This window comes from Oncorhynchus nerka, linkage group LG13, assembly GCF_034236695.1.
Source record: "Oncorhynchus nerka isolate Pitt River linkage group LG13, Oner_Uvic_2.0, whole genome shotgun sequence".
In the NCBI taxonomy this organism is placed as follows: domain Eukaryota; kingdom Metazoa; phylum Chordata; class Actinopteri; order Salmoniformes; family Salmonidae; genus Oncorhynchus; species Oncorhynchus nerka.
In genome coordinates this window covers 82,275,480-82,302,230 of record NC_088408.1, presented here as the reverse complement: position 1 = coordinate 82,302,230, position 26,751 = coordinate 82,275,480, and the positions used below count along the sequence as shown (strand labels likewise).

Below are 26,751 nucleotides of genomic sequence, written 5' to 3'. Positions count from 1 at the left end.
TATGATGATCCTGTCGATTGGAATTGCATTATAAATGAAAAAGTACGTGCCACCTAAACTAACCACATGTGGCTATAGTGGAAGACCATGGCCTCTGTGATGTCAAATCTAGATGCATTTGTATTTGACTTTAAAGATTTTAAAGCTCACAGTATTTCTGCTAAATGGAAAGACCATTCCGATTTAATGTTTAGGCTATAGGGACCACCTTTGTCTGCTTTGTTTTCTAATGTGGAGTGTTTCATTGGGTATCGTCATTAACAAGACAATGGCATGGAAATGAATGCACATTTAAATTGGTAGATTCCCCATCTTTTGTCTTAGTCCTGTCTAATCTGGGAAAGCTATTAATACTTGTAGTGACATGCAGATGGCCACTTTTACTTGAACAAAATCGAATTACATCTAAGTAGCCTAGACTGAAATAAAAATGTATATTTAATTTAACAGTATTATCTGTTCTTCACGTCAGGACAATATGACTGTCATTTACATTTAGAATGTGTGACGTTAAGTATCCTTAAACACTATTGGTCTGAACTCATTTTCTTTTCAGATATATTTAACATAGTTTACTTTGACTTAAAACTTTTGAATGTTTTTCGCGTAGTTCCTTATATTTGTTGAGCATACTGTATTTCTGCATATTGACGTTGGAACTAAATACTGTTCCTTGTGAAATATAATTCTCCAAATAACTGTCCAAAATCGTTTAAAAAAAATGTAGGCTACTGTGCGTAATGGCTGTCAATTGATTGCGCGCGTCCGTTTGACCCACTATTAAATATTTTTTTGGTTTGGTGTCAAGAAAAGGTCTTTGTTTTGACAAAGGAAGAGAAAGGCTAAATGAAGGGGGTAGGGAAAGTTGAGCCGTGTTCTACGCAGTGGGTAATTGAGCACTTTGATTGACATGTGAGTGCCAAAAGGCGCAGACGCTTTCGGATTGGCCGAAGCACACTTCACAATTTCCTCTTGTTTCCAAGCTGCCATACTCCAGGCAGTTATCTTTACAGGCGGTTGTGTGAGTCAGTCCCTGCAGAAGGGAACAGAACAGCGGGGGTGCAACAAGAGGAGGCAGGAGTGGAGTTATACTGAAACCTGAAACTTTCTACTCAGAGAACATTTATCCACTGGACTCTTGGAGCGTTTCTACATTTATTTTTTCTCTTGAAGCAGGTCTGTTCTGTTCTATACTGAAAGCTCCAGTGAGTTGCATTTTACTTTTATCCTGTAGACTCTCCTCTGTTGTGAACAATGAGGTCCATTGAACCTTTGTGCCGTTGGAGAATCATCCCCCTGGCTTTGACCATGGCAGTGGTATCTACGAGCAGAGCCTCTGAGTATGAATACCTGAGCTGGAAATCGGACTTGTACAATGGTGGCCGCAGCTATGGCAAGCCTCCTCAATGTGTGGATATCCCAGAGGACCTGAGGCTGTGCCACAATGTGGGCTACAACCAGATGCTGCTGCCTAACCTACTGGAGCATGAGACTATGGCTGAGGTGAAGCAGCAGGCGGGCAGCTGGGTGCCCCTGGTGCATAAGAGCTGCCATCCGGGTACCCAGGTGTTCCTCTGCTCCCTGTTTGCCCCAGTGTGCCTGGAGCGTCCCATATACCCCTGCCGCTGGCTGTGTGAGGCTGTACGAGACGGCTGCACCCCTATCATGGAGTCCTTCGGCTTCCCCTGGCCTGAGATGCTCACCTGTGACAAGTTTCCCCAGGATGACGTGTGCATTGCCATGACTGCACCCAATGCCACTGAAGCTACCAAGCCCACAGGTAAGGCTATACCTACTTACCTACCTACCTACCAGCAGACATCATGCCTGTCATCATGTCTATATATATATAATTACATATAAAATCCCTATGTGATTTATAAGATCTCTCAGCCTGGTACCAGATCTGAAACTGTGCCATTGCTTGGCATAATGCTTAAATAACTGAGGAGTTGGCTAGGAGTTTGTAAACTGTATTGTTCAACTGACATTACATTCTTCACTTGGGAAGCAGTTTTATTATGATTTATTTTCAATTGTATAAACATTTTTGAATCAATTTTGTGAATAAAACATGATAATCTGTAATAATCATTATCAAATATCTGGATTGGGGAACACAAACTAATGTGAACACCATATAGCTGCAGTACTTGACTGAGAACACTCAGTCACTGCTTTGACAAAGTGTGAGAATCAACACCCATGCAGTTCTACAGGCAGCAGAATGTTGTTTCAGGGGTTAAAATCTGTTTGTTGATCTCATGCTAATGACCATTCCCAACCTTTTGGGATCATTTTTCCCATGACTGCTTAGATTATTTCTCGATTAGATTATCTCAAAGAATATAAGAGTGAGATAGTAAAGCATTTACTTTGTTAGTTCAGAGCAATATACGCTTCTGTCTTTACCAAGAGATAACCTCTCTTTCGAGCAAATGTTAAGTTGCTCGTTATTGACAAACAAGTTATTTTGTAAAACTCCTTAACAGATGGTAGCAATGAATTTCAAGGTGTTTGTTGAATACTGGGAGTCCAGCCAAATAACTAATACATCTATTTAATAACCACCTCTCAATTTACTGACCTCTTCCTTTAGAACTCCCAAGAAAGGTGCATAGGGCAATTCCACGGTAACAGAGTGAGTGATGCTGAGACTCCAATTTTTCACTTTATAATGTATGTTAAACAAAAACCAATGATTGCAAAGTTAAACAATACTAGGGACTACTTTTAACAATTTCAACAGAACATTTTACAAAAACACATTTATGGCCTAAACTCACCAAAGGTGAGTGTGTCATTTATTTTAGAATGCATTGTTTTGAATTGTAATGACCCAGTTGGGCAGGCAGGCGATTGGTTGTCTTTACCATACTGTACATGCTACAGTGCCTTGCAAAAGTATTCATCCCCCTTGGCGTTTTTCCTATTTTGTTGTATTACAACCTGTACTTTAAATGGTCTTTTTATTTGGATTGCATGTAACAGACATACACAAAATAGTCCAAATTGGTGACGTGAAATGAAAAAAAGAACTTGTTTCAAATTCAAAAAAATAAAAAGCAGAAAAGTGGTGTGTGCGTATGTATTCACCCCTTTGCTATGAAGCCCCTAAATAAGATCTGGTGCACCCAATTACCTTCAGAAGTCACATAATTGCACACAGGTGGATTTAAGTGTCACATGATCTGTCACATGATCTCAGTGTATATATAGACCTGTTCTGAAAGGCCCCAGAGTCTGCAACACCAGTAAGCAAGGGGCACCACCAAGCAAGCGGCACCATGAAGACCAAGGAGCTCTCCAAACAGGTCAGGGACAAAGTTGTGGAGAAGTACATATCAGGGTTGGATTATGCAAAAATACCGAACTTTGAACATCCCACAGCGTACTATTAAATCCATTCTAAAACAAATTGAAAGAATATGGCACCACAACAAACCTGCCAAGAGAGGGCCACAAACCAAAACTCATAGACCAGGCAAGGAGGGCATTAATCAGAGAGGCAACAAAGAGACCAAAGATAACCCAGAAGGAGCTGCAAAGCTCCACAGTGGAGATTGGAGTATCTGTCCATATGACCAGTTTAAACCGTACACTCCACAGAGCTGGGCTTTACAGAAGAGTGTCCAGAAAAAAACCATGGCTTAAAGAAGAAAAATAAGCAAATGCATTTGGTGTTCACCAAAAGGCATGTGGGAGACTCCCCAAACATATGGAAGAAGGTACTCTGGTCAGATGAGACACACATTTTGCTTTTTGGCTAACAAGGAAAACGCTATGTCTGGCGTAAACTCAACACCTCATAACCCTGAGAACACCATGCCCACAGTGAAGCATGGTGGTGGCAGCATCATGCTGTGGTGATGTTTTTCATCAACAGGGACTGGGAAACTGGTCAGAATTGAAGGAATGATAGATGGCGCTAAATACGGGGAAATTCTTGAGGGAAACCTGTTTCAGTCTTCCAGAGATTTGAGACTGGAACGGAGGTTCACCTTCCAGCAGGACAATGACTCTAAACATACTGCTAAAGCAACACTCAAGTGGTTTAAGGGGAAACATTTACATTTCTTGGAATGGCCTAGTTAAAGTCCAGACCTCAATCGAGAATTGAGAATCTGATTGAGAATCTGTGGTATGACTTAAAGATTGCTCTACACCAGCGTAACCCATCCAACTTGAAGGAGCTGGAGCAGTTTTGCCTTGAAGAATGGGCAAAAATCCCAGTGGCTAGATGTGCCAAGCTTTTAGAGACATACCCCAAGAGACTTGCAGCTGTAATTGCTGCAAAAGGTGGCTCTACAAAGTATTAACTTTGGGGGGGTGTATAGTTATGCACGCTCAAGTTTTCTAGTTTTTTGTCTTATTTCTTGTTTGTTTCACAACAAAACATATTTTGCATCTTCAAAGTGTTAGGCATGTTGTGTTTTAAATTAAAAACAATACAACCCCCTCAAAAATCAATTTTAAGTCCAGGTTGTAAGGCAACAAAATAGGAAAAATGCCAAGGGTTACTTACTTTCGCAAGCCACTGTAAATTAGACCAATTCATTCACTTATGGAAACACAACATCACTATAAAGAAAGATGATTGGAGATATGGACTATCCATACAGTCACTGCTCTGCCTGTCCCGTCCTTTTCACCGCCTCGCTCAGTTTGCTCTGCCCGCCTGCTTCTGGTGAAGAGCAGTGCAGATGCAAAGCTTGGTAACAGAACGACAGTTTGTGCTGTTTGTGCTGTCCTTCTGTTACCAAGTAAATGTGCTTTTGTCAAATAGTCAGTAGAAATTATTAAAAGTAGTCCTTGTGCAAATAGTTGTATGGTTTGTTTAACTTTGCAATCATTGGTTTTTGTTTGACATACATTTTAACGTGAAGAATCTGAGTCTCGGCATCACGTTTTTAATGTGGAATTACGCTATAGCTTAATTTGAAGAGCAGATACAGTGGTATTTCTAAGAGTGAAAACCAGAGGGACAACGATGAGAGATAAAAAAAAAAAGAAAAACAGGCCATGTCAATTTCGCTAATGTAATAAATGGTGTTTCAAGGCTACAGTGAACTCCAAAAGACCTCAGACCCATGCTGCCTTTCTGTCTAGGGCTCTGGTCAAAAGTAGTGCACTATAAAGGGAAATGAGTGCCATTTGGGATGCAACTTCAGTGGTCAAAATGACAATTGAGCTTGGTAGTGACAATGGTTTAGATATGTTTTGTAAACAAACAAAACAAAAATCACGAAATTACAACAGAAATCAATGCTACAGAAGGCCTTTCACAATGAAAGGACAAATTGTGTCTACAATTCTTGTTCCTGCCATGGGTTGTAGTATTTTATTGCCATACCAGTGTCCCTGGCAGGAATCTGGATGAGTTGGAAATTCTGCTCTGCTCTTTAACTAGAGGTGTCCCAGAGAAGGGGAAGTACAACCACCTCATCCAGATTTGCTCATAAATTAAAAGGGACTTTCCATCATCAACCTCCTTACGTTTTGATCTACATTGTATAACATATGCATGCTGCAAAACAGTGTTAGCTCAGTGTTCAAACATTTCCTCCATTCTGAACATGAATGACTCGTCTTACAGCAGGATTACATTGATATGGTGACTGGTGACTTAACAGTCCAGCACCCGATGAAGAGGTCTTTCTCACTCCATGGTGCTGCTGTTACACAGCACTTACTGTATATCTGAGGTAGTCCCTCTGTTACTCGGACGTGTTGGGTTGAGGGGGGGCCAACATGGTGGTGTTTGTGGAGCCAACATGGTGGTGTGTGTGCTGTTTGGGCCGTAGCCCAGCAGCCTGAGAAAGGTCTCCTGTTGGAGCTTTGGGACCACACAGAGCTCCACAATGTGTGTCACAAAGACTCTCGTCAAGAGTCATATGGAACAAGGTGCCATTTGGAACGCATGCTCTTACGTTGACGACTTTTTTTTGTTTTCCACGTTTATTCAACGTCATCATTGAGTTTTTTTGTCTTGAAATGATGTGGAAACAACATTGATTCAACCAGGTTTTGCCCAGTGGGTCATGTATTTTATTTAAAGAGCCTCTCCACTGCTGCTGAACATGTATGAAGCAAGCAGTAATTGATTTAGAGTAGAAACAAGATGAAATAGAAAATAGTGACTCTCTGACTCTGTAAACAGTGCCTGTTCTCGCAAGCTCTTTCCACCTGGGTGTAACTTTCACAAGGTTTTGTCAAACACACATCATGGACAACTAGCAATCACAACAAAACAGAATACGTGCGTGTTAATATGTATTGATTTATATTTCACCATCTGTTCATTTGTTTAGAGTTTAGATGTTAAACCTTGCAGCCTTCCAAATGTTGTTTGAGAAAGAACAGAACAGTTATTATCAGAAAATTCATGAACATCACTTGACAAAGACACTATCCATAGTTGTTACACTATATAGTCACAATCGTTCATTGTTTTAAATCATAATGTCAAAATATTCTAAACATTTCATGTGTAACTTGGCTCCTGTAACTGAAAATAAATATCGAACCCTGAGTGGAAGATTTTCCAGCTTCATTCAGTCAAATTCTCCATCTGCACAGTCAGTGCATACAGTGGCAAGAAGGACTATGTGAACCCTTTGGAAATACCTGGATTTCTGCATAAACTGGTTATAAAATTCGATCTGATCTTCACGTAGGTCACAACAATAGACAAACACAGTCTACTTAAACTAATAACACACAAACAATGATATGTTTTCATGTCTTTATTGAACATACCATGTAAACATTCACAGTGCAGGGTCGAAAAAGTATGTGAACCCTTGGATTTAATAACTGCTTGACCCTACTTTGGCAGCAATAACCTCAACCAAACGTTTTCTGTAGTTGCAGATCAGGCGTTCACAATGGTCAGGAGGAATTTTGGACCATTCCTCTTTACGAAACTGTTTCAGGTCAGCAATATTCTTAGAATGTCTAGTGTGAACTGCTCTCTTGAGGTCATGCCACAGCATCTCAATTGGGTTGAGGTCAGGACTGGGCCACTCGAGAAGGCATATTTTCTTCTGTTGAAGCCATTCTGTTGTTGATTTACTTCTGTGTTTTGGGTCGTTGTCCTGTTGCATCACCCAACTTCTGATAAGCTTCAATTGGCGGACAGATAGCCTTACATTCTCCTGAAAAATGTCTTGATAAACTTGGGAATTCCTTTGTCCGTCAGAGGTTGGCAAGCTGTCCAGGCCCCGAGGAAGCAAAGCAGCCCCAAACCATGATGCTCCCTCCACCATACTTTACAGTTGGGATGAGGTTTTGATGGTGGTGTGCTGTCCTTTTTGTTCCTTCCAAACAACTCAACTGTAGTTTCATCTGTCCACAGAATATTTTGACAGTAGCGCTGTGGAACATCTAGGTGCACCTTTGCAAACTTCAGATGTGCAGCAATGTTTTTGTTTCATGGGAGGGTCCCATGAACACCATTCTTGTTTAGTGTTTTACGTATCATTGACTCGTCAACAGAGATGTTAGGATGTTCAATAAATATCTGTAAGTCTTTAGCAGACACTCTAGGATTTTTCTTAGCCTCATTGAGAATTCTGCACTGTGCTCTCGCAGATCGTTGCAGGACGACCACTCCTAGGGACAATAGCAACAGTGCTGAGCTTTCTCCATTTATAAAACATTTATCTTACCGTGGACTGATGAACATCAAGGCTTTTAGAGATACTTTTGTAACCCTTTCCAGTTTTATGCAGGTCAACAATGCTTAATCTTAGGTCTTCTGAGATTTATTTTGTTCGAGGCATGGTTCACATCAGGCAATGCTTCAAGTGAACAGCAAACTCAAATTTTGTGATTTTGTTTTATAGGGAAAGGCAGCTCTAACCAAAATCTCCAATCTAGTCTCATTGATTGGACTCCAGATTAGCAGGCTCCTGACCCCAATTAGCTGTTGCAAAAGTCATTAGATTAGGGGTTCACATACTTTTTCCAACCTACACTGTTGAATGTTTAAATTATGTATTCAATATAGACAAGAAAAATACAATAATTTGTGTGTTATTAGTTTAAGCACACTATGTTGGTCTATTACCGTGACTGAGATTCAGATCAGATAAAATTTGATGACCAATTTATAGAGAAATCCGGGTAATTCCAAAGGATTCACATACCTTTTCTTCAAAATCTGTTCTGACAGTGATTAATAAGGCCGAATCTTCCTTAAAAGTCTCAAGTAACAGGGCATGTGTATGTACAGTTGAAGTCAGAAGTTAACATACACCTTAGCCAAATACATTTAAACTCAGTTTTTCACAATTCCTGACATTTAATCCTAGTAAAAATTCCATGTCTTAGATCAGTTAGGATCACCATTTTATTTTAAGAATGTGAAATGTCAGAATAATAGAAGAGAGTGATTTATTTCAGCTTTAATTTCTTTCATCACATTCCCAGTGGGTCAGCAGTTTACATACACTCAATTTGTATTTGGTAGCATTGCATTTAAATTGTTTAACTTGGGTCAAATGTTTTGGGTAGCCTTCCACAAGCTTCCCACAATAAGTTGGGTGAATTTTGTCCCACTCCTCCTGACAGAGCTGCTGTAACTGAGTCAGGTTTGTAGGCCTCCTTGCTCGCAAACGCTTTTTCAGTTCTGCCCACACATTTTCTATCGGATTGAGGTCAGGGCTTTGCGATGGCCACTCCAATACTTTGACTTTGTTGTCCTGAAATGATTTTGCCACAACTTTGGAAGTATGTTTGGGGTCATTGTCCATTTGGAAGACCCATTTGCGACCAAGCTTTAACTTCCTGACTGATGTCTTGAGATGTTGCTTCATTATATCCACATAATTTTCCTTTCTCTTGATGCCATCTATTTTGTGAAGTGCACCAGTCCCTCCTGCAGCAAAGCACCGCCAAAACATGATGCTGCCACCACCGTGCTTCACGGTTGGGATGGTGTTCTTCGGCTTGCAAGCTTCCCCCTTTTTCCTTCAAACATAAAAATGGTTATTATGGCCAAACAGTTCTATTTTTGTTTCATCAAACCAGAGGACATTTCTCCAGAAAGTACAATGTTTGTCCCCATGTGCAGTTGCAAACCGTAGTCTGGCTTTTTTATGGCGGTTTTGGAGCAGTGGTTTCTTCCTTGATGAGCGGCCTTTCAGGTTATGTCGATATAGGACTCGTTTTACTGTGGATATATATATACTTTTGTACCTGTTTCCTCCAGCATCTTCACAAGGTCCTTTGCTGTTGTTCTGGAATTGATTTGCACTTTTCGCACCAAAGTATGTTCATCTCTAGGAGACAGAACGAGTCTCCTTCCTCAGTGGTATGACGGCTGTGTGGTCCCATGGTGTTTATACTTGCGTACTATTGTTTGTACAGATGAACATGGTACCTTCAGGCGTTTGGAAATTGTTCCCAAGGATTAAAGAGACTTGTGAGGTCTACAAATTTTTTGCTGTGGTCTTGGCTGATTTCTTTTGATTTTCCCATGATGTCATGCAGAGGCACTGAGTTTGAAGGTATGCCTTGAAATACATCCACAGGTACATCTCCAATAAGCTAATTGACATCATTTGAGTCAATCAGAAGCTTCTAAAACCATGACATAATTTTGTGGAATTTTCCAAGCTGTTTAAAGGCACAGTCAATTTAGTGAATGTTAACTTCTGTCCCGCTGGAATTGTGATATAGTGAATTATAATTGAAATAATCTGTCTGTAAACATTTTTTCTTTTTTTTTTTACTTGTGTCACGCACAAAGTAGATGTCCTAACCGACTTGCCAAAACTATAGTTTGTTAACAAGAAATTTGTGGAGTGGTTGAAAAATACATTTGAATGATTCTAACCTAAGTGTATGTAAACTTCCAACTTCAACTGTATGTGTATCTGCGTGTGTGCGTGGCTGTGTGTGCGTTAGGGCTGTGACAGTCATGGAATTTTGGATGATGATAATTGGCCACCCAAATGATCACATTTTCTCCTCTCCTCTGCATGTGCTGCCATAGAAATATAATTAATATAAAGGGGTGTCCCCATTCAAGTCAATGGTGGCATAATGGTTGGACTGGTGGCCACTGCAAGTGTGCCCGTAGGAGCAAAGCAGGAAGTAAAAGCAGGAAGTGTACCCATGAATACAGTATGTGCTGTGATTTGTTGATTCAACTCAACTGACATTACAAACATACATTCCATTGCATGAGCCACATCAGTTAGCATCATTTGAATGAACATTCTAAATTATCATGTAAATTATTGCAAACCACAATACCAGTCTTCAGTCTTCTGTTTTTCCAAAAAAAGAAAGACTATTGATGACGGTTATTTTTTTTTCATGATGGAGGTCTTCATCCATAACCGTAAGTTACACGCTTATATAGTAACTGTGCCGGCCCTAGTGTGCGTGCGTGTGTGCTTTCGTGTCACGACTTCCGCCGAAGTTGGTGCCTTTCCTTGTTTGGGCGGCGTTCGGCGGTCGTCATCACCAACTTTCTAGCTGCCACCGATCCACGTTTCTTTTTCCATTTGTTATGTCTTGTACACACCTGGTTACCATTACGTTATTATTATTTCCCTATTTAACCCTCTGGTTCCCATTATGTTTTGTGCGTGATTGTTCCTGGTTTTGTGTTAGTCTTTTGTGTTGGGGTTTGATATCCCTGCGTGGATTTATTGGCTGTTTATTTTTCTGAGTAAAGTACGTTATTTTAGGCCAGTTTTATTCCTTCTTTAATCAGGACAACAGTTTTCAGCTGTGCTAACATAATTGCAAAAGGGTTTTCTAATGATCAATTAGCCTTTTAAAATAATAAACTTGGATTAGCTAACACAACGTGCCATTGGAACACAGGAGTGATGGTTGCTGATAATGGGCCTCTGTTTGCCTATGCAGATATTCCATTACAAATCAGCCGTTTCCAGGTGCAATAGTCATTTACAACATTAACAATGTCTACACTGTATTTCTGATCAATTTGATGTTATTTTAATGGACAAAAAAAAGTGGTTTTCTTTTAAAACAAGAACATTTCTAAGTGACCCCAAACATTTGAACTGTACTGTAGGTGTTTACATAAGATTTTGTCTGCAAGACTGATGTGAAGCACAGGCAGGGACATATGTGGTAAAACAGTGTTACTACCATGGGAAATGAGCTGATGTTGAAGTAAATAGAGGTGTGAACAATGCTTGGGTCTGTTAGGGATTCAGTTGTATTGCCTGACAGCTGTTTGAATTGGTAGGTATTCTAGAAATCCTGTTTTGAGGATACTGGATTTCCTGCTGATCCTTTCAGTCTTGTTCCATTTTTTTCAGAGCTATGTTAACTGGTAGATTACTGTGTCAGTGCTACATGTCTTACCCTCTAAATAGACTGTCTCTCCTCCCTCCTTTTCACAGGTTATTCCCCCATATGTCCCCCATGTGACAATGAAATGAAAACAGACATCATTCTAGAGCACATGTGTGCCAGCGAGTTTGGTAAGCTTCTCCTAACCCTAACACTACCATTTACATACCGATGATACACATGCACACACACGTTTTGCCATGACATGTTTTCCTATGGGCTACCATACCTGTAGATCATGTTTGCCAACACCACAGGATAGTAGCCTATACACCTGGAACCACATACAGTAGGCTACAGCAGTATGTTTATCCTTACAGCTCTGGAATATATGCCTCAGACAGACCTAATGATCCCTTCCTCCCACCCACCTTATGTCGACAAAGTACATAGTAAGATATTTACATATCAAGCTTAGAGAAGTTAAAGTGACACTCTTGGCACTAGGTTTTCTTACTTACATGCATTCCCGACTCTTGCCTTTTGCTTTATCTCTTGCTTTATCTCAGCTATAGATGATGGCCCATAGCACTGCACAGGCATCTCTTGGTATGATCTTAAAAGCGAGGTCTTTAGTGGGGTCAACCAGTCTATTGGAAACAGAAGGGTTCTGAAAAGAAAAGCCAGTTAATGTAGATTAACTGTAAGAAAAACAGAAAAAGGGATCAGTTCGACATTGTCTCATAGAGGCTCATGGATTTAGTTCCAACTGACTGTAGATTTACAAGGTGAAGAAAATACAAACCCACCTTCTTCTACTACTCTATAGCATAAACATGCTTTACTAGCCTAGCGATGAACGAGCATAAACATGCTTTACTAGCCTAGCGATGAATGAGCATAAACTTGCTTTACTAGCATAGTGATGAATGAGCATAAACACGCTTTACTAGCATAGTGATGAATGAGCATAAACACGCTTTACTAGCATAGTGATGAATGAGCATAAACACGCTTTACTAGCATAGTGATGAATGAGCATAAACACGCTTTACTAGCATAGTGATGAATGAGCATAAACACGCTTTACTAGCATAGTGATGAATGAGCATAAACTTGCTTTACCAGAATAGTGATGAATAAGCATAAACTTGCTTTACTAGCATAGTGATGAATGAGCATAAACATGCTTTACATTTCAAAGGTCCAAGCATATTTTCAGCAAAGAATAGTTTCATTTTCAAGAAGATTTGCTCAATTTCATGCTTGTTGGATGGATGGGACATTATTGTTTTAAAAAAACGTTCATTATCGGAGAAATTATGTGGCTTTGACCAACATTTCACAGAGCCTACTCTCAGACAGTGCTCAGGGTAGTTGTTCTGTCTGAGTATTTTATTTATTTCACCGTTATTTAACCAGGTAGGCCAGTTGAGAACAAAATTCTCATTTACAACTGCGACCTGGCCAAGATAAAGCAAAGCAGTGCGACACAAACAACAACACAGTATTACCCGTGGATATAAACAAACGTACAGTCAATAACACAATAGAAAAGTCTATATACAGTGTGTGCAAATGAGGTAAGATTAGGGAGGTAAGGAAATAAATAGGCCATAGTGGCGAAATAATTACAATTTAGCAATTCAACACGGGAGTGATAGATGTGCAGATGATGAGGTGCAAGTAGAGATACTGGGGTGCAAAGGAGCAACAAAATAAATAACAATATGGGGATGAGGTAGTTGGGCTATGTACAGGTGCAATGATCTGTAAACTGCTCTGACAGCTGATGCTTAAAGTTAGTGAGGGAGATATGAGTAACCAGCATCAGTGATTTTTGTAATTCGTTCCAGTCATTGGCAGCAGAGAACTGGAAGGAAAGGCAGCCAAAGGAGGAATTGGCTTTGGGGGGGTGACCAGTGATATATACCTACTGGAGCACATGCTACCGGTGGGTACTGCTATGGTGACCAGTGAGCTGAGATAAGGCAGGCTTTTCTTGAGAAAGTACAGTTAAACTTGTTTTCTTGCTCATACAACTGATGCTTAATTCTCATAGCTTTACATATGTATTACCACAGTTATGACTTGCCTAGTTAAATAAAAATAAATAAAAACATTTAAAGGCTAATATTCTGTAACTATCGAATTGTGGCCCTAAAGTCTTTATTTGGCAGGTATTTAAAGCTGTCAATCGGTATGTTTGTTTTGCTGTCTGGTATTCTGGAGGTGTCCTTTAAAGTTTAATTCCTATTGGTCCATATCACAGACTGTCTGATGTCACATGGGACTGATGTCACATGTATGGACATGTCTTTATGCCATTCTATCCACAGGGTGTCAATGCAGAGAAGCAACAGCTGTTGGAATGTTTTGTTTTTGAATGCAATTAAAATGCATTGATAGGTTCTCGCATGCAGGGACACTGTAAATTCAACCCACCTTGAGACACTGATTGTGTGCAGTGAGAATGGGCACAAGTTTACAGGATGCTGTGCCTTATTTTTTATTGCTTGTAGCTGGCCTCTCACATTTTTGGTGGTTTCCAAATCAATTCCAAGCAGCAGACGTTGGGAAGACAGACTTTGTGCATTAAAAACAAGTTTTCTTTCAGAGTGCTTCTCAGGAACAGCTAATACAAAGTTAGGTCTATTAAATGAAGTGTCCCATTGTTACACTGTAATGATGGGCCTCACTTTTCTGTCCTCAGAAACCCTCCCTGGTTTGCCAAGAGTGAGTGGCACATTATTGGTCTGTTTCATCTATGATTAAGATAGATTTTGTTTTGATTTCTTGTCATAATCTTTTTAACGCTTGATGCCTGAGTTTATCCAGGCAGACTGAGCATGGCCGCTGACAATGGCGGTTAAATGAGACTGTTATTGCATCCATGAGACGTAATCACAGCAGGAGTGGCCCACAAAGGGAGAGTCCCAACTCCCATGAGAAAAAACAGGGCTTATGTCCCAAATGGCTCACTATGCCCTATAAAGTGCACTACTTTTGACCAGGGCCCAAAAGGCTCTGTTAAAATGTAGTGCACTATGTAGGTAATAGGGTGACATTTGGGTCACTGTCAGGAGCTGATGAGCTGATCTTCTTGCAGTGTGGCAATGCCATGGGCTATATGGTGGTTAGTTTACTTTGCTTTGCTCTACCGGTTGGGCAACATGTAAACAAGCAATGTTTATGCTCCCTAGAGATCTTCTAATTGACTAAAGAAATGAGAAAGCAGGGTAGCCTAGTGGTTAGAGCGTTGGACTAGTAACCGGAAGGCTGCAAGTTCAAACCCCTGAGCTGACAACGTACAAATCTGTCGTTCTGCCCCTGAACAGGCAATTAACCTACTGTTCCTAGGCCATCATTGAAAATAAGAATTTGTTCTTAACTGACTTGCCTGGTTAAATAAAGGTAAAATAAATTAAAAAAATAAGATGGCTGCCACAGGTTAATCAATGATGTTAGCAGTAACCTACGGTTTTAGCTTGATTAAACTTCTGGAGGGACAAACATTAGGTCATGTTTTTTTTAAAGCATTAACATTGTGCAAATTTAGATGATTTTCATTATAATTTGTCTGACGTGATGTTCCTTCGAACTGGCTTGAGCCCTTCTTATTTTGCCCTAAAACTGATGCAAGGTTGGGCTTGACTCGAAAACAACTATTATATGGTGTGAAAGATCTGTCATACATTTTTGTCAGAGGAGGGAGATATGAGTAAAATGTGAAAGCAATTAGGACATGATTTGATCTGTTTTGACCTCAACAAAGCATCTGGTCATGTCAGTCGTGACTTGTGAGCCAATCTATTATTACGCTTTCATCAAGCCACTTTTGGTCAGACCAAAATGGATAAGAGGGAGGAATAGCTTATAATAGACACCGATTGATAAGTTAATTGCACTACTCTAGGCTTTCACTATGAAATATCCTGCCTGCCTGGCAAGCAAGGGATGCTGAATGTATCACTTTTTATCACTACTATTCACATAAAGGGTACATGTATATACCCATATATTTACATGTACTGTAGAGACCACAGCATAACCTTAGGCCTGGTATAGGTACATTTTGACTAACTTCAGACTGTGTAGTTGATAGGTTACCTCAGTCAGGGCAGCAAGCTGGAGGAATCTGAGACTTACATCGAGGTCAGTTTTATTAATCTGCATGGACTAATCATGTCAAAAAAATGCCTCTGCTGGCACAGAATGAGCATTTTTGCTCACTGAAACACTCAGTTCCTGGAAACATCTCACTGCGAAAGGTCTGTTCTCATTTAACATGAAAGTTAAGTGTGAACGAGAGGCTTATTAATATTGTGTGCCATTGTTTGAAGTCATGAATAATTGCCTCCTTCCAATCTCACAATCAGTTTTGACATTCTCAGGAGAATTTATCTTGATGAAGTTGGAGTATTTTGAGATGAGGCAAGAGTTGTTTTATGCTTTGTGGTTGGATACAAGACAATCTGGCAGAGGAAGAATACATGTGTTTGAAAAAGTCATGGAGGAATAGATCAATTAAATTTAAAAAATGTAAGTAGAAGGGGATGTTTCTTGAAGGTCTGTGTGACCATGCTGTATGTACTATAATATATGCCATTTAGCAGTGACTTGAGTAGGGGCCGCAGTTTGTCTGAGTAACTGAACTGCATTTTCAGCTCCAATTGAAGAGTGAAGATGCAAAGACAAACAAAAAAAATCAACAGTTCAGTGAACCAAATGTTACGTGTTGGTGACCATGATCAACCATGAGGAAAATAACAATCTAGCTAGTTTAAACCCCTCCCAGTCCCTGGTCCCTCAGAGATCATGATTCATTTGTTTATTTTTATTGTATGTATGTGTGTATATATATTTTCCTTTATTATTTTCCCCTAACCCTAACACGTCTTCCCTAATTAGAGTAAACTAATGGACGACAAAAACACTTAGGCTTCTACTTCCAGCTTATACATACTATATACATTTTACAGACACAGTATATTTTACAATAGTTATATTGTTTGTTTGTTTTTAGTCCCATCCTTCAGCTACCTTCAACCCCTCCGATCTATCTCTGAATAACATCCAGTTTTGATTTCTATTTGACATATATTTTTCCACTGTGCTGTTTCACAAAAGTCATGAACCTACAGTGCATTCGGAAAGCATTCAGACCCCTTGACTTTTTCCACATTTTGCTAGGTTACAGCCTCATTCTGAAATGGATTAAAGTGTTTTCCCCCTCATCAATGTACACACAATACCCCATAATGACAAAGCGAAAACTGTATGTATAAAAAACTGTAAAAGCACATTTTACATAAGTACTCAGACCCTTCACTTTATTAGTACTTTATTAAAGCACCTTTGGCAGCGATTACAACCTCAAGTCTTCTTGGGAATGACGCTACAAGCTTGCCACACCTGTATTTGGGGAGTTTCTCCCATTCTTCTCCGCAGATCCTCTCAAGCTCTGTCAGGTTGGATGGGGAGCGTCGCTGCACAGCTATTTTCAGGTCTCTCCAGAGATATTTGATCGGGTTCAAGTCCGGGTTCTGGCTGGGCCACTCAAGGACATTCAGAGACTTGTCCCGATGCCACTCTTGCATTGTCTTGGCTGTGTGCTAAGGGTCGTTGTCCTGTTGGAAGGTGAACCTTTGCCCCCAGTCTGAGGTCCTGAGCTCTCTGGAGCAGGTTTTCATCAAGGATCTCTCTGTACTTTGCTCCGTTCATCTTTCCCTTGATCGTGACTAGTCTCCCAGTCCCTGACACCGAAAAACATTCCCACGGCATGATGTTGCCACCACCATGCTTCACCGTAGGGATGGTGCCAGGTTTCGTGACGCTTGGTGACGCTTGGCATTCAGGCCATAGAGTTCAATCTTGGTTTCATCGGACCAGAGAATAATGCTTCTCATGGTCTGAGAGTCCTTTAGCAGGCTGTCGTGCCTTTTTACTGAGGAGTGGCTTCCGTCTGGCCACTCTACCGTGGAGAGCTGCAGAGATGGTTGTCCTTCTGGAAGTGAGTGACCCTCAGAGTGACCCTCATGGAGGTGTCTTTGTCACCTCCATGACCAAGGCCCGTCTCCCTTGATTGATCAGTTTGGCCGAGCTGCCAACTCTAGAAAGAGTCTCGGTGGTTACAAACTTTTTCAATTTAAGAATGATGGAGGCCACTGTGTTCTTGGGGACCTTCAATACTGCAGACATTTCTTGGTTCCCTTCCCCAGATCAGTGTCTCGACACAACCCTGTCTCGGCACTGTAGGGACAATTCCTTCAACCTCATGGCTTGGTTTTTGCTCTGACATGCACTGTCAACTGTAGCACCTTATATAGACAGGAGTGTGCCTTTCCAAATTATGTCCAATCAGTTGAATTTACCACAGGTGGACTCCAATCAAGTTGTAAAAACATCTCAATGATGATCAATGAAAACAGCATGCACCTGAGCTCAATTTAGAGTCTCATAGCAAAGGTTCTGAATACTCATCTAAATAAGTTATTTCAGTTTCAATTGTTTTTAATAAATTTGAAAACATTTATAAAAAAACGATTTTACATTGTCATTATGGGGTATTGTGTGTAGATTGATAATACTTTTTTTCATCAATTTTAGAATAAGGCTGTAACTTAAGAAAATGCACTGTATATACATTTTACGGAAACAGTATATTTTACATTAGTTATCTTGTCATTTTTAGTCCCACCATTCAACCCCACTTAACCCCTCTCATCTACATGTATCTCTGAACACCAACCAGTTTTGATTTCATGAATCTGTTTCTTAACAGAGTAATTGGTGCTCTCTGACCTGCTGATGGTTTTATGGTACATCCAACTCAACACTTTTTCCCCACTGTGATTTATCTCCATAGTTAATCTGTTATTACTGCAGCTCTTTGTTACAGTGTCAGAACACTTCAATTCAAACCCACCCTGCTCTACTTCAGACAGATACTTTCTCTCTAGTGGTATAGGCAATTGCACCATCCATCCCTCCCCATTCTAACGCGTTAAATAAAAGTGCAGCAGCCCTGGCCCTGCTATAAACTGATTACATAGGTTGCTTCCCAAATGGCACCCTGTTCCCTATATAGTACACTACTTTTGACCAGGGAACATAGTGCACTACTTTTGACCAGGCTTCTATTATGTAGGGAATAGGTTGCCATTTGGGATGCATACATTGGGTCATGGGGGCAGACAGGTTCCATGGTTGTGAATGTGCCAGAGCTGTGTTATTCCATGGTTGTTTTCCTGCTGGGTTTATGACACCATCTGAGCTGGCTGAAAGCCTGTCTTGCTTTCTAAACCGGGAGAGGAAATCAGGTTGAGTTTCGGAGACAAAGGTTGCAGCCTAGATGTCCACAAAATGTACAGCATTGCCTGATTGATGGAGAGAGTTTGATTGCTCTGAATTTGTCCATACCTGTGACCTCTGACAGATGGAGATGATGTTGAATATAGAATGACAGTTGAAGCTGGGTGTTTTTGCATTATTTCCTATTTTCGCCCTGGTAACATTGAAAGGAAAATTGTGAAATGATTATAACTCGTGTCAGATGATAGTTTGGGGAGAATAGTTTTCCAAAACACATGCCCAGAATGTGTTAGATTAACTTCTAGTTTAACTGCCCTGAAGGCACAACTTATCAATGGCTGACGAAACATAATACAAAACAAGAAACACGAACAACGCACAGACATGAAACTGAAACAGAAACCATAACGCCTGGGGAAGGAACCAAAGGGAGCGACATAAATAGGGCAGGTAATCAAGGAGGTGATGGAGTCCAGGTGAGTGTCATGAGGCATGTGACGATGGTGACATGTGTGCGCAATAATCAGCAGCCTGGTGACCTAGAGGCCAAAGAGGGAGCACACGTGACAGTACCCCCTCCCTGACGCGCGGCTCCAGCCACAGGACGCCAACCAAAATGACAATGGGGATGATGGAGATCAGGAGTGGACGGGTCACCTCTGCTGAGGCGCGGGAAACTGTCGATCCAGCGGAGGTGCTGGAGCATGGCGACCTAGAGCTTCAGAGAGAGAGAGCATACGTGACTTTACCCCCTTTCCGGCACGCGGCTCCAGCCGCAGGACGCCAACCAAAGGGATGATCCCGGGGATCAGGAGGGGACCGGTCGCCTCCACTGAGGCACAGAAATCTGACAAACCGGCTGAGGCTTGAGAGCCTGATAAGCCGGCTGAAAACTCCCCGGTTGCTTCGACCGAGGAACGGGAACCAGCTCACCCAGCAGAGGCACGGGAGCCTGTCGAGCCCGCTGAGGCATGGGAGCCTGTCGAGCCTGCTGAGGCCTCCGTGGTAGCTCTGGTACTGATAGACGGACCCGACATCACCTCCAAACAAAAAACACTCCCTGATGCTTCCCTTTGGTGAGGCGTTATTCTGTAACGTTGTGCAAATTAATTACTTAAAAATCATACAATGTGATTTTCTGGATTTTTGTTTTAAATTCCGTCTCTCACAGTTGAAGTGTACCTATGATAAAAATGACAGACCTCTACATGCTTTGTAAGTAGGAAAACCTGCAGAATAGGCAGTGTATCAAATACTTGTTGTCCCCACTGTATATATCCAAATGTCCATTTATTTGACGCGTTTGATCCAGAAGAAAACAGCTTCAAAAAACACAACTTCACTACAAAATATTTCAAAAGTTGCCTATAAACTTTGACAAAATATTTCAAACTACTTTTGTAATCCAACTTTAGGTATTTTTAAACGTTAATAATCAATCAAATTGTAGACGGGTCTATCTGTGTTCAATACAAGAAGACAACAAACCATGCTACTTTTCACGTCTTGCGCACTCTCAACAGTGTTACCCAGTTCCTAGATGGCCTACTTCTTCATTGCACAAATGAATAACCTCAACCAAATTCCAAAGGCTGGTGACATCCAGTGGGAGCGGTAGGAACTGAAAACAGGTTCCTAAGAAATATGATTTGTATATCTTATATTCTTGGCATGAGTTGCAGGAAGTTGAAATTTATCCAAAAGTGAAAATGCTGCCCCCTATACCTTAATGCAGTTTGTGAATATGTTATGCCTGTGCAGGTTAAAATAGTTTTTTTTATGAGGCTCTATGCTCAGATAATCGCATTGTATTCTTTCACAGTAAATCCTCTTTTAAATCTGACAACGCAGTTGGATTAGCAAGATTCTAGGCTTTCGATACATGTGAGACTTGTATTTTCATTAATGTTTAAAATGACTATTTATGTAGCGATCACCGTATGTTGTGCAATTTCAGCCCGCTAGTGGGTTCCGTGCGCAGAGAGGTTAAGCAAAACTGTTACAGCGGATAAGATTGGAAATAGCTGTGTTGAAAACATCTTAACTCACTGCTTCCATGTTTACTGCTTCGCACGTGTCCACAAGGATCATAAACACGGGTGAAAATAGCAGAAGGGACGAATTTGGCCGAGAGTTTCTTTTTGCGAGGGAGGAGACTTCACTTCCTTCCTTCACACAACAGAAATCACAATTGTGAGTGTCATTCCCCCCAGAAGTTAAATGCAAAGTGACAACTTTTGCAAAAATGTTACTTCTGGGAAACCAAGATTACCACTACTATAAGGTTTTTCAAATCCATAAATCATTGAAAACTGCTTTGATTTAAATGGTAAAGTAAACCTTTTTAAACTTTTACTACTTCCACAAAAATACTTTTAAAGAGTTAAAGAAAGTCCCATCAATTGTATTTCATTTACAATTATAATTTAGTCATTATTATTATTCTTGAGCATGCTACTCCTCTTCTTACACTGTTTAAGATAGAAACACTGTTCAAACTTTCAAACGTGTTGACTGGTCTCACTTGAGTTGCTTGTATACAACTTCTGATATATTTCATGCTTTTTTTATTACTTTCTATTTTTACTTTAGTTTATTTAGTAAATATTTTCATAACTCTTTCTTGAACTGCATTGTTGGTTAACGGCTTGTAGGTAAGCATTTCACAGTAAGGTCTACTGTTGCATTCGGAGCATGTGACAAATACAAATTGATTTGAAATGACACCCTATTCCCTATATTGTAAACTACTTTTGACTTGGGCCCTGGTCAAGAGTAATATGTAGGGAATAGGGTGTCATTTGGGACTCATCCATGGAGGCTGAGATTTGGACCACCATGGGGTTGACTCGTGTACCATTTCAAGAGGTGAGGTGGAGGAACCAAGAAGATTAGGAGGTTAAATTAAGTTTAGTGAAAGAGCAGACTGATTTAAGACAATTCAGAGGTAAGATTTGGAGAGATATAAGTGAATAAAAACAGATTATGATTATTCAGACATTTGGTGGGTTTAAAATTGTGGCAATACTTGGCCTTATATCAAGGGACAATGAGAGTCAGGGTTATAATGTACTGTAGCATCAAAGGTTCCACTTTCGTTCAGTAACCAATCAGTGGTGGTATTGAAGTGGGAGTAGTAGTAGTGGTATAGACGGGTGGCAGTGGAGGCTGCTGAGGGGAGGACAGCTCATAATAATGGCTGGAATGAAGTGTAATGGCTGGAATTGAGTGAATGGTATCAATCAACCATTATGAGCCATCCTCCCCTCAGCAGCCTCCACTGACGGGTGGGTTGTTTGCCAATTAGCGAATTTTAGCCATATTGTGACCGTTCAGAATCCTAACAACACATAGCCTTCAGCCTCCAAGATGTGTGCGCATAATTTTTGCTAAGTTGTCATCCCTCCCATCCATTGAACTTAAAGGTATGGTATGGTTGCAAAATGGTAACTTTCCCAACATGTCCAGGTCTTCCAGAAAGCCTGGTTGGAAGATTCCCGGAACCAGAAGAGATAAGCAGGACATTCGGAATCGTTCAACCAGGATTTGTGGAAAACACTAGGAATTTGGGGGAAGTTACGAGAATTTTCCAACTCTAGGTGGTGCATTTCACAAATAGATCATTAATCTCACTCAATATATTTGAAGTCTAGCTCACTGAGGTACAGGGCCACTTCCCTAAAAGCCTATGAGACAGAGAGAGGAGGTACTCAAGGGGGAAAAAAACAAGTCCTGTTACAGCTGGAGGGGCACAGAGCAGACAGGCAGTAATTTGAACATTCCTGTCCATGGAAAAGGACAGCAAATGTAAACTGATCAGTTTCCCATAGAGATTAATACGTCTGGATGCTGTCTCTTAGTCATGAAACACATAAATACTTTTCCTATCATAACTACCCCCAAGACCTTGCAGGGTGAGGTTGATATAGAATAGCCATACCTCTGGCAATGTCACCCTATTTCCTTTATAGTGCACTACTTTTGACCAGGACCTATAAGGCTTAGATTAAAAGTAGTGCCATATATAGGGAATAGGGTTCCATTTGAGATGCAGATTCAGTCACTGTGTAATCACTCTTATCTTTCCTTAATGGTCCTGGGCATCTGGGGCCTAGCTATCTAACCACTGATACCCTCTGCTCCGCAACCCAACCCTTCTGCCTGACATCTTTCCTCAGAGCCCCAGGCTCTGGTACAATGCATACACAATGTTTATATGACTGTCATTCTGTTCTGACATTAAATATTAACACAGTTAAAAGGAAAAGTGGCTAACCACAGTCTTCAGGCTAACCATAGTCCTCAGTAGGGGTGTGCCGACATGGCCATACTCATATTCTTAATCGTATCTTTAAATTGACAGTCGGATCGGTTGATACTCGTGATCAGAAAAAAAAACGGAAGTGTTTTAATATGACTAAATAGATTTTGGCAAAATACTACCCTGGATGTTCTCACTGCAAAAAATCAACAGATTTTTCACACACACACCCTTCCCCACAGAGCAGTGTGTGTATTTATGCATGTCTGTGTCCTCAACTTGCAGACCTACAGCCACATTTCCTGGAACTAAGTCAGATTGCACATCAGCATTTCATCTGTTTTCCCTGCCCTTGCCCCACTAGTTAGATATTATGCACATTGATCGCTTAATAACAATTGTCCTTCCATGTGATTCATATAGTAGCAGGCAGCAGCAATCTAAATGATCAGACCGAAAACATGCAGGAAAAAGTGATTGTGTCAAATTATGAAGCGAGTGGATGGAGAAATACAGCATCACTCTATCCAATCAGAGCAGCGTACAGTCCACCCTTCTCTTTACAGACAGGCAAACTAGACATTTTTTCCCCGATCAAGGATAATAAAAAAATACTCGGATCATAATCGCATCCCGAATATTGCCCAAATTCGTTACGATACTTGTATACTCCGCACACTCCTCTTCCTCAGGCTAACCATAGACATGATACAACATGCTGAACTTGCCCACGAGCTACATATTTACCGCAACACACAGTGCCTTCATAAAGTATTCATACCCCTTGACTTATTCCATTTTTTGTAGTGTTAAAGCCTGATTTCAAAATGGATGACATTTATATGTTTTTCTCACCCATTTACAGTACACACAATACCCCATGATGACAAAGTTCATTAATGGGTGTTTCTCAATATGCATACTACCGTGCTCTACAATCTCATGTTCCCCCTATTGTATTACCTCACGCTTCACCTCCCCATTCACTGAACCTTCTTCCAACATATACACAAAGCAAACCTTTTACTTCATAATTATCAGCTAGATATGTGAATTATAATAATCTAGCTAGTTAAACAGGCAAAGATGACCTAAAACCAATGTTATCCAAGGTAGATGTCATTTATTTTGTGGCTATTCTTTGTGGCTAGATAGCTAGCCGGTTAGCCCTATTGACTTACTATGGACTTCACTGAACCATCTTCCAGCCAGAACAACAATGGCAGTAGAAATGAAACAAGATATACACAAAGCAACCATTTTACTTCATAACTATCAGATAGCTATATGTGAATCATAATAATCTAGCTCACCAGATAATTAACAGGCAAACATGACCTAATAATAATATATCTCTACAGCACTTCACCAATCTGGGCTTTATGGTAGAGTGGCCAGATGGAAGCAACTCCTGAGAAAAAGGCACATGACTCTGAGATTGTAAGGCAAAATATTATGTTGCCAGAGATAAAAATGTAACTCTTCTCTATGTCTGGAGAAAACCAGGCACAGCTCATCATCCTTTTAACACCATCCCAATGGTGGTGGCAGCATGCTATGGGGATGATTTTCAGCGGCAGGGACTGGGAAACTGGTAAGGATAGAGGGAACAATGAATGGAGCAAAATACAAGCAAAGTCTTGACGAGAACCTGCTTCATAGTGTAAATGACCTCCAACAGGACAATGACCCCGAGCATAGAGCCAATGCAACACTGAAATGGCTTCAGATCAAGAATGTGAAAGTCCTTGAGTGGCCCAGCCATAGCTCAGACTTGAATCCCATTGAAAATCTATGGAAAGACTTGAAGACTGCTGTTGACCGCCGCTCCCCATCTAACTTAACAGAGCTTGAGAAAATCTACAAGGAAGAATGGGAGAAAATCACCAAATCCAGATGTGCAAAGCTGATACAGATGACTCAAAGCAGTAATCAAAGCTATAGGTGCTTCTACAAAGTATTGACTCAGGGGTGTGAATACTTATGTAAATTAGATATTTCTGTATTTCATTTTCAATACATTTGCTAAAATGTCTAAAAACACGATTTCATTTTGTCATGATGGGTTATTGTGTTTAGATGGGTGAGAAAATATACTTAATAAATGTTGAATTTAGGCTTTAACACAAGAAAATGTGAAATAAGTCAAGGGGTATGAATACTTTCTAAAGGCACATCCCACTAGGCAAGAACTGGTTGAATCAGCATTGTCATTTCAATAACCAAAAAATCTATGTGATAATGTTGAATTGGATTTGGATTTGTAAAAAGTCATCAACGTAAGGGAATATTGTCTTTCACGCAACTTTTAACCTAAATCCAATGTCATGGTGATCTTTTTTGTTGAATTCACGTTACTTGACAACTCAACCAAATGTAAATAAAAAATAGACATTGAACTGATGTCCGTGACCATATATTATTGTTTTTAACAACCACCTTTTTCTTTTGATGTCTCTTTTGATCTTAGCTATCAGGACCAAGATCAAGGAGGTGAGACGGGAAGGCATGGACCGCAAGGTAATTCTGCAGAAGAGGAAGAAGCCATTGAAACTGGGAAACCTAAAGAAGAATGACCTAAAAAAGCTGGTTCTGTACCTGAAGAATGGAGCCGACTGCCCTTGCCAGCAGTTGGATAACTTGGGCAACACTTACCTGATCATGGGACGCAAGGTGGACACGCAGTTCCTCCTGACGGGCATCCACAAGTGGGACAAGTCCAGCAAAGAGTTCAAAAAGGCCATCAAGAAACTCAAGACCCACAAGTGTCCAGCTTTCGAGAATGTCTTTAAATAATCAGACCCAACTTTTTTACAAGCATCTCATCATCAAGATACACAAGAACTTGCACAACCAAAATCCACATTTTGTTTTTGTTCATATATCTATATAAACTGTATATCTTTCTATATTTACAGTCCGGCTTTACATTTTTCCACCATCCATTTTGCAGTGGAGCGTTGTGATCATTGAGACCTCCTGCTATAGTGGTTTCCAGTTATCTGACAAAGTTAATGACACTGCACCCTCTTCCTCCTCTATTGAAACCATTTCCACTTCGTGTATGTAGATACTTGTGTTACACACAAGTGCAGTAAAAATACAACAATTCAGTGAGTTCTGCTGAAGTGGATGGACTTGCTTCTCTTGCTCTGAACATGGATAAGTAGATCATAGAATCATCAATTAGATCACATTGAATAGATTAGACAGAATCAATAATAACGTGTATTTTAGCTTTAAAAGCCACATCATAGAGGAGGCATGGATAGGGTCATTGAATAACTTATTGACCATATTATGATAGCGTGCCTTCACCTGATTGTCTCATCAAAATAATGACTGCACTACAGTTGAAATTAAGAATGTCGTCCTCTTTTCAGTTGCCTCATTTGTTTGACATTTTCTTTGACTTTAACAAATATATAGAAATGTCCATCCAATCAATTCCAGTACATCAACTGCATCACCTGAGTGAAAAGACCTTTTGCCTAATGGTACAGTATATGAATTGTACTGTGTGCTAAACTCTGTATGTTATAATGCATGCATTGTTCGGTGTTTCAATTCTCTTGAGTGGCCACTCTGGTATAGAATAATTAAATAAATCCCTTGTATTTGTATATGATGTCAGATAATATTTGACCAAAAGTTTTCTTATTGTTTTTTGTTAATGCAGTCTTCAATTGCTGTCCCTCCAGATTGATGTTTATTAAGTTTGTGACAACTTTGAAAGTGCATATAGTTGCTTGACAAATCTGTATTTTTAATTGTTTTGTTCAGTATTGATGGTACATCTTAGCACTATCACATTAAATTACAGATTTTTTTATGGCTGCAGTGCATTGCTGCCCGTTATGTACATACACATTTGACATAAATATAGAAAACAATGA

The 26,751-nt window shown here is 40.3% G+C and overlaps 1 protein-coding gene across 1 annotated transcript; it reads left to right on the top strand.

Annotated features, from left to right (window-relative positions):
* The first annotated feature begins 985 nt into the window (after nt 1-985).
* LOC115140262 (secreted frizzled-related protein 1-like) lies at nt 986-26,751 on the top strand. Its single transcript, XM_029678517.2, has 3 exons — nt 986-1,780; nt 11,391-11,471; nt 25,326-26,751. Exons 1-3 carry the CDS (start codon nt 1,255-1,257, stop codon nt 25,649-25,651), a joined length of 933 nt encoding a protein of 310 aa, XP_029534377.1. The 5' UTR covers nt 986-1,254; the 3' UTR covers nt 25,652-26,751.

What these genes read in the sequence shown, in the direction of transcription:
- LOC115140262 (XM_029678517.2), top strand. Translation starts at nt 1,255, where the DNA reads ATGAGGTCCATTGAACCTTTGTGCCGTTGGAGAATCATCCCCCTGGCT. An exon ending in TGAAGCTACCAAGCCCACAG is followed by an intron (nt 1,781 to 11,390) that starts GTAAGGCTATAC and finishes TCCTTTTCACAG; the next exon opens with GTTATTCCCCCATATGTCCC. An exon ending in CATGTGTGCCAGCGAGTTTG is followed by an intron (nt 11,472 to 25,325) that starts GTAAGCTTCTCC and finishes TTTTGATCTTAG; the next exon opens with CTATCAGGACCAAGATCAAG.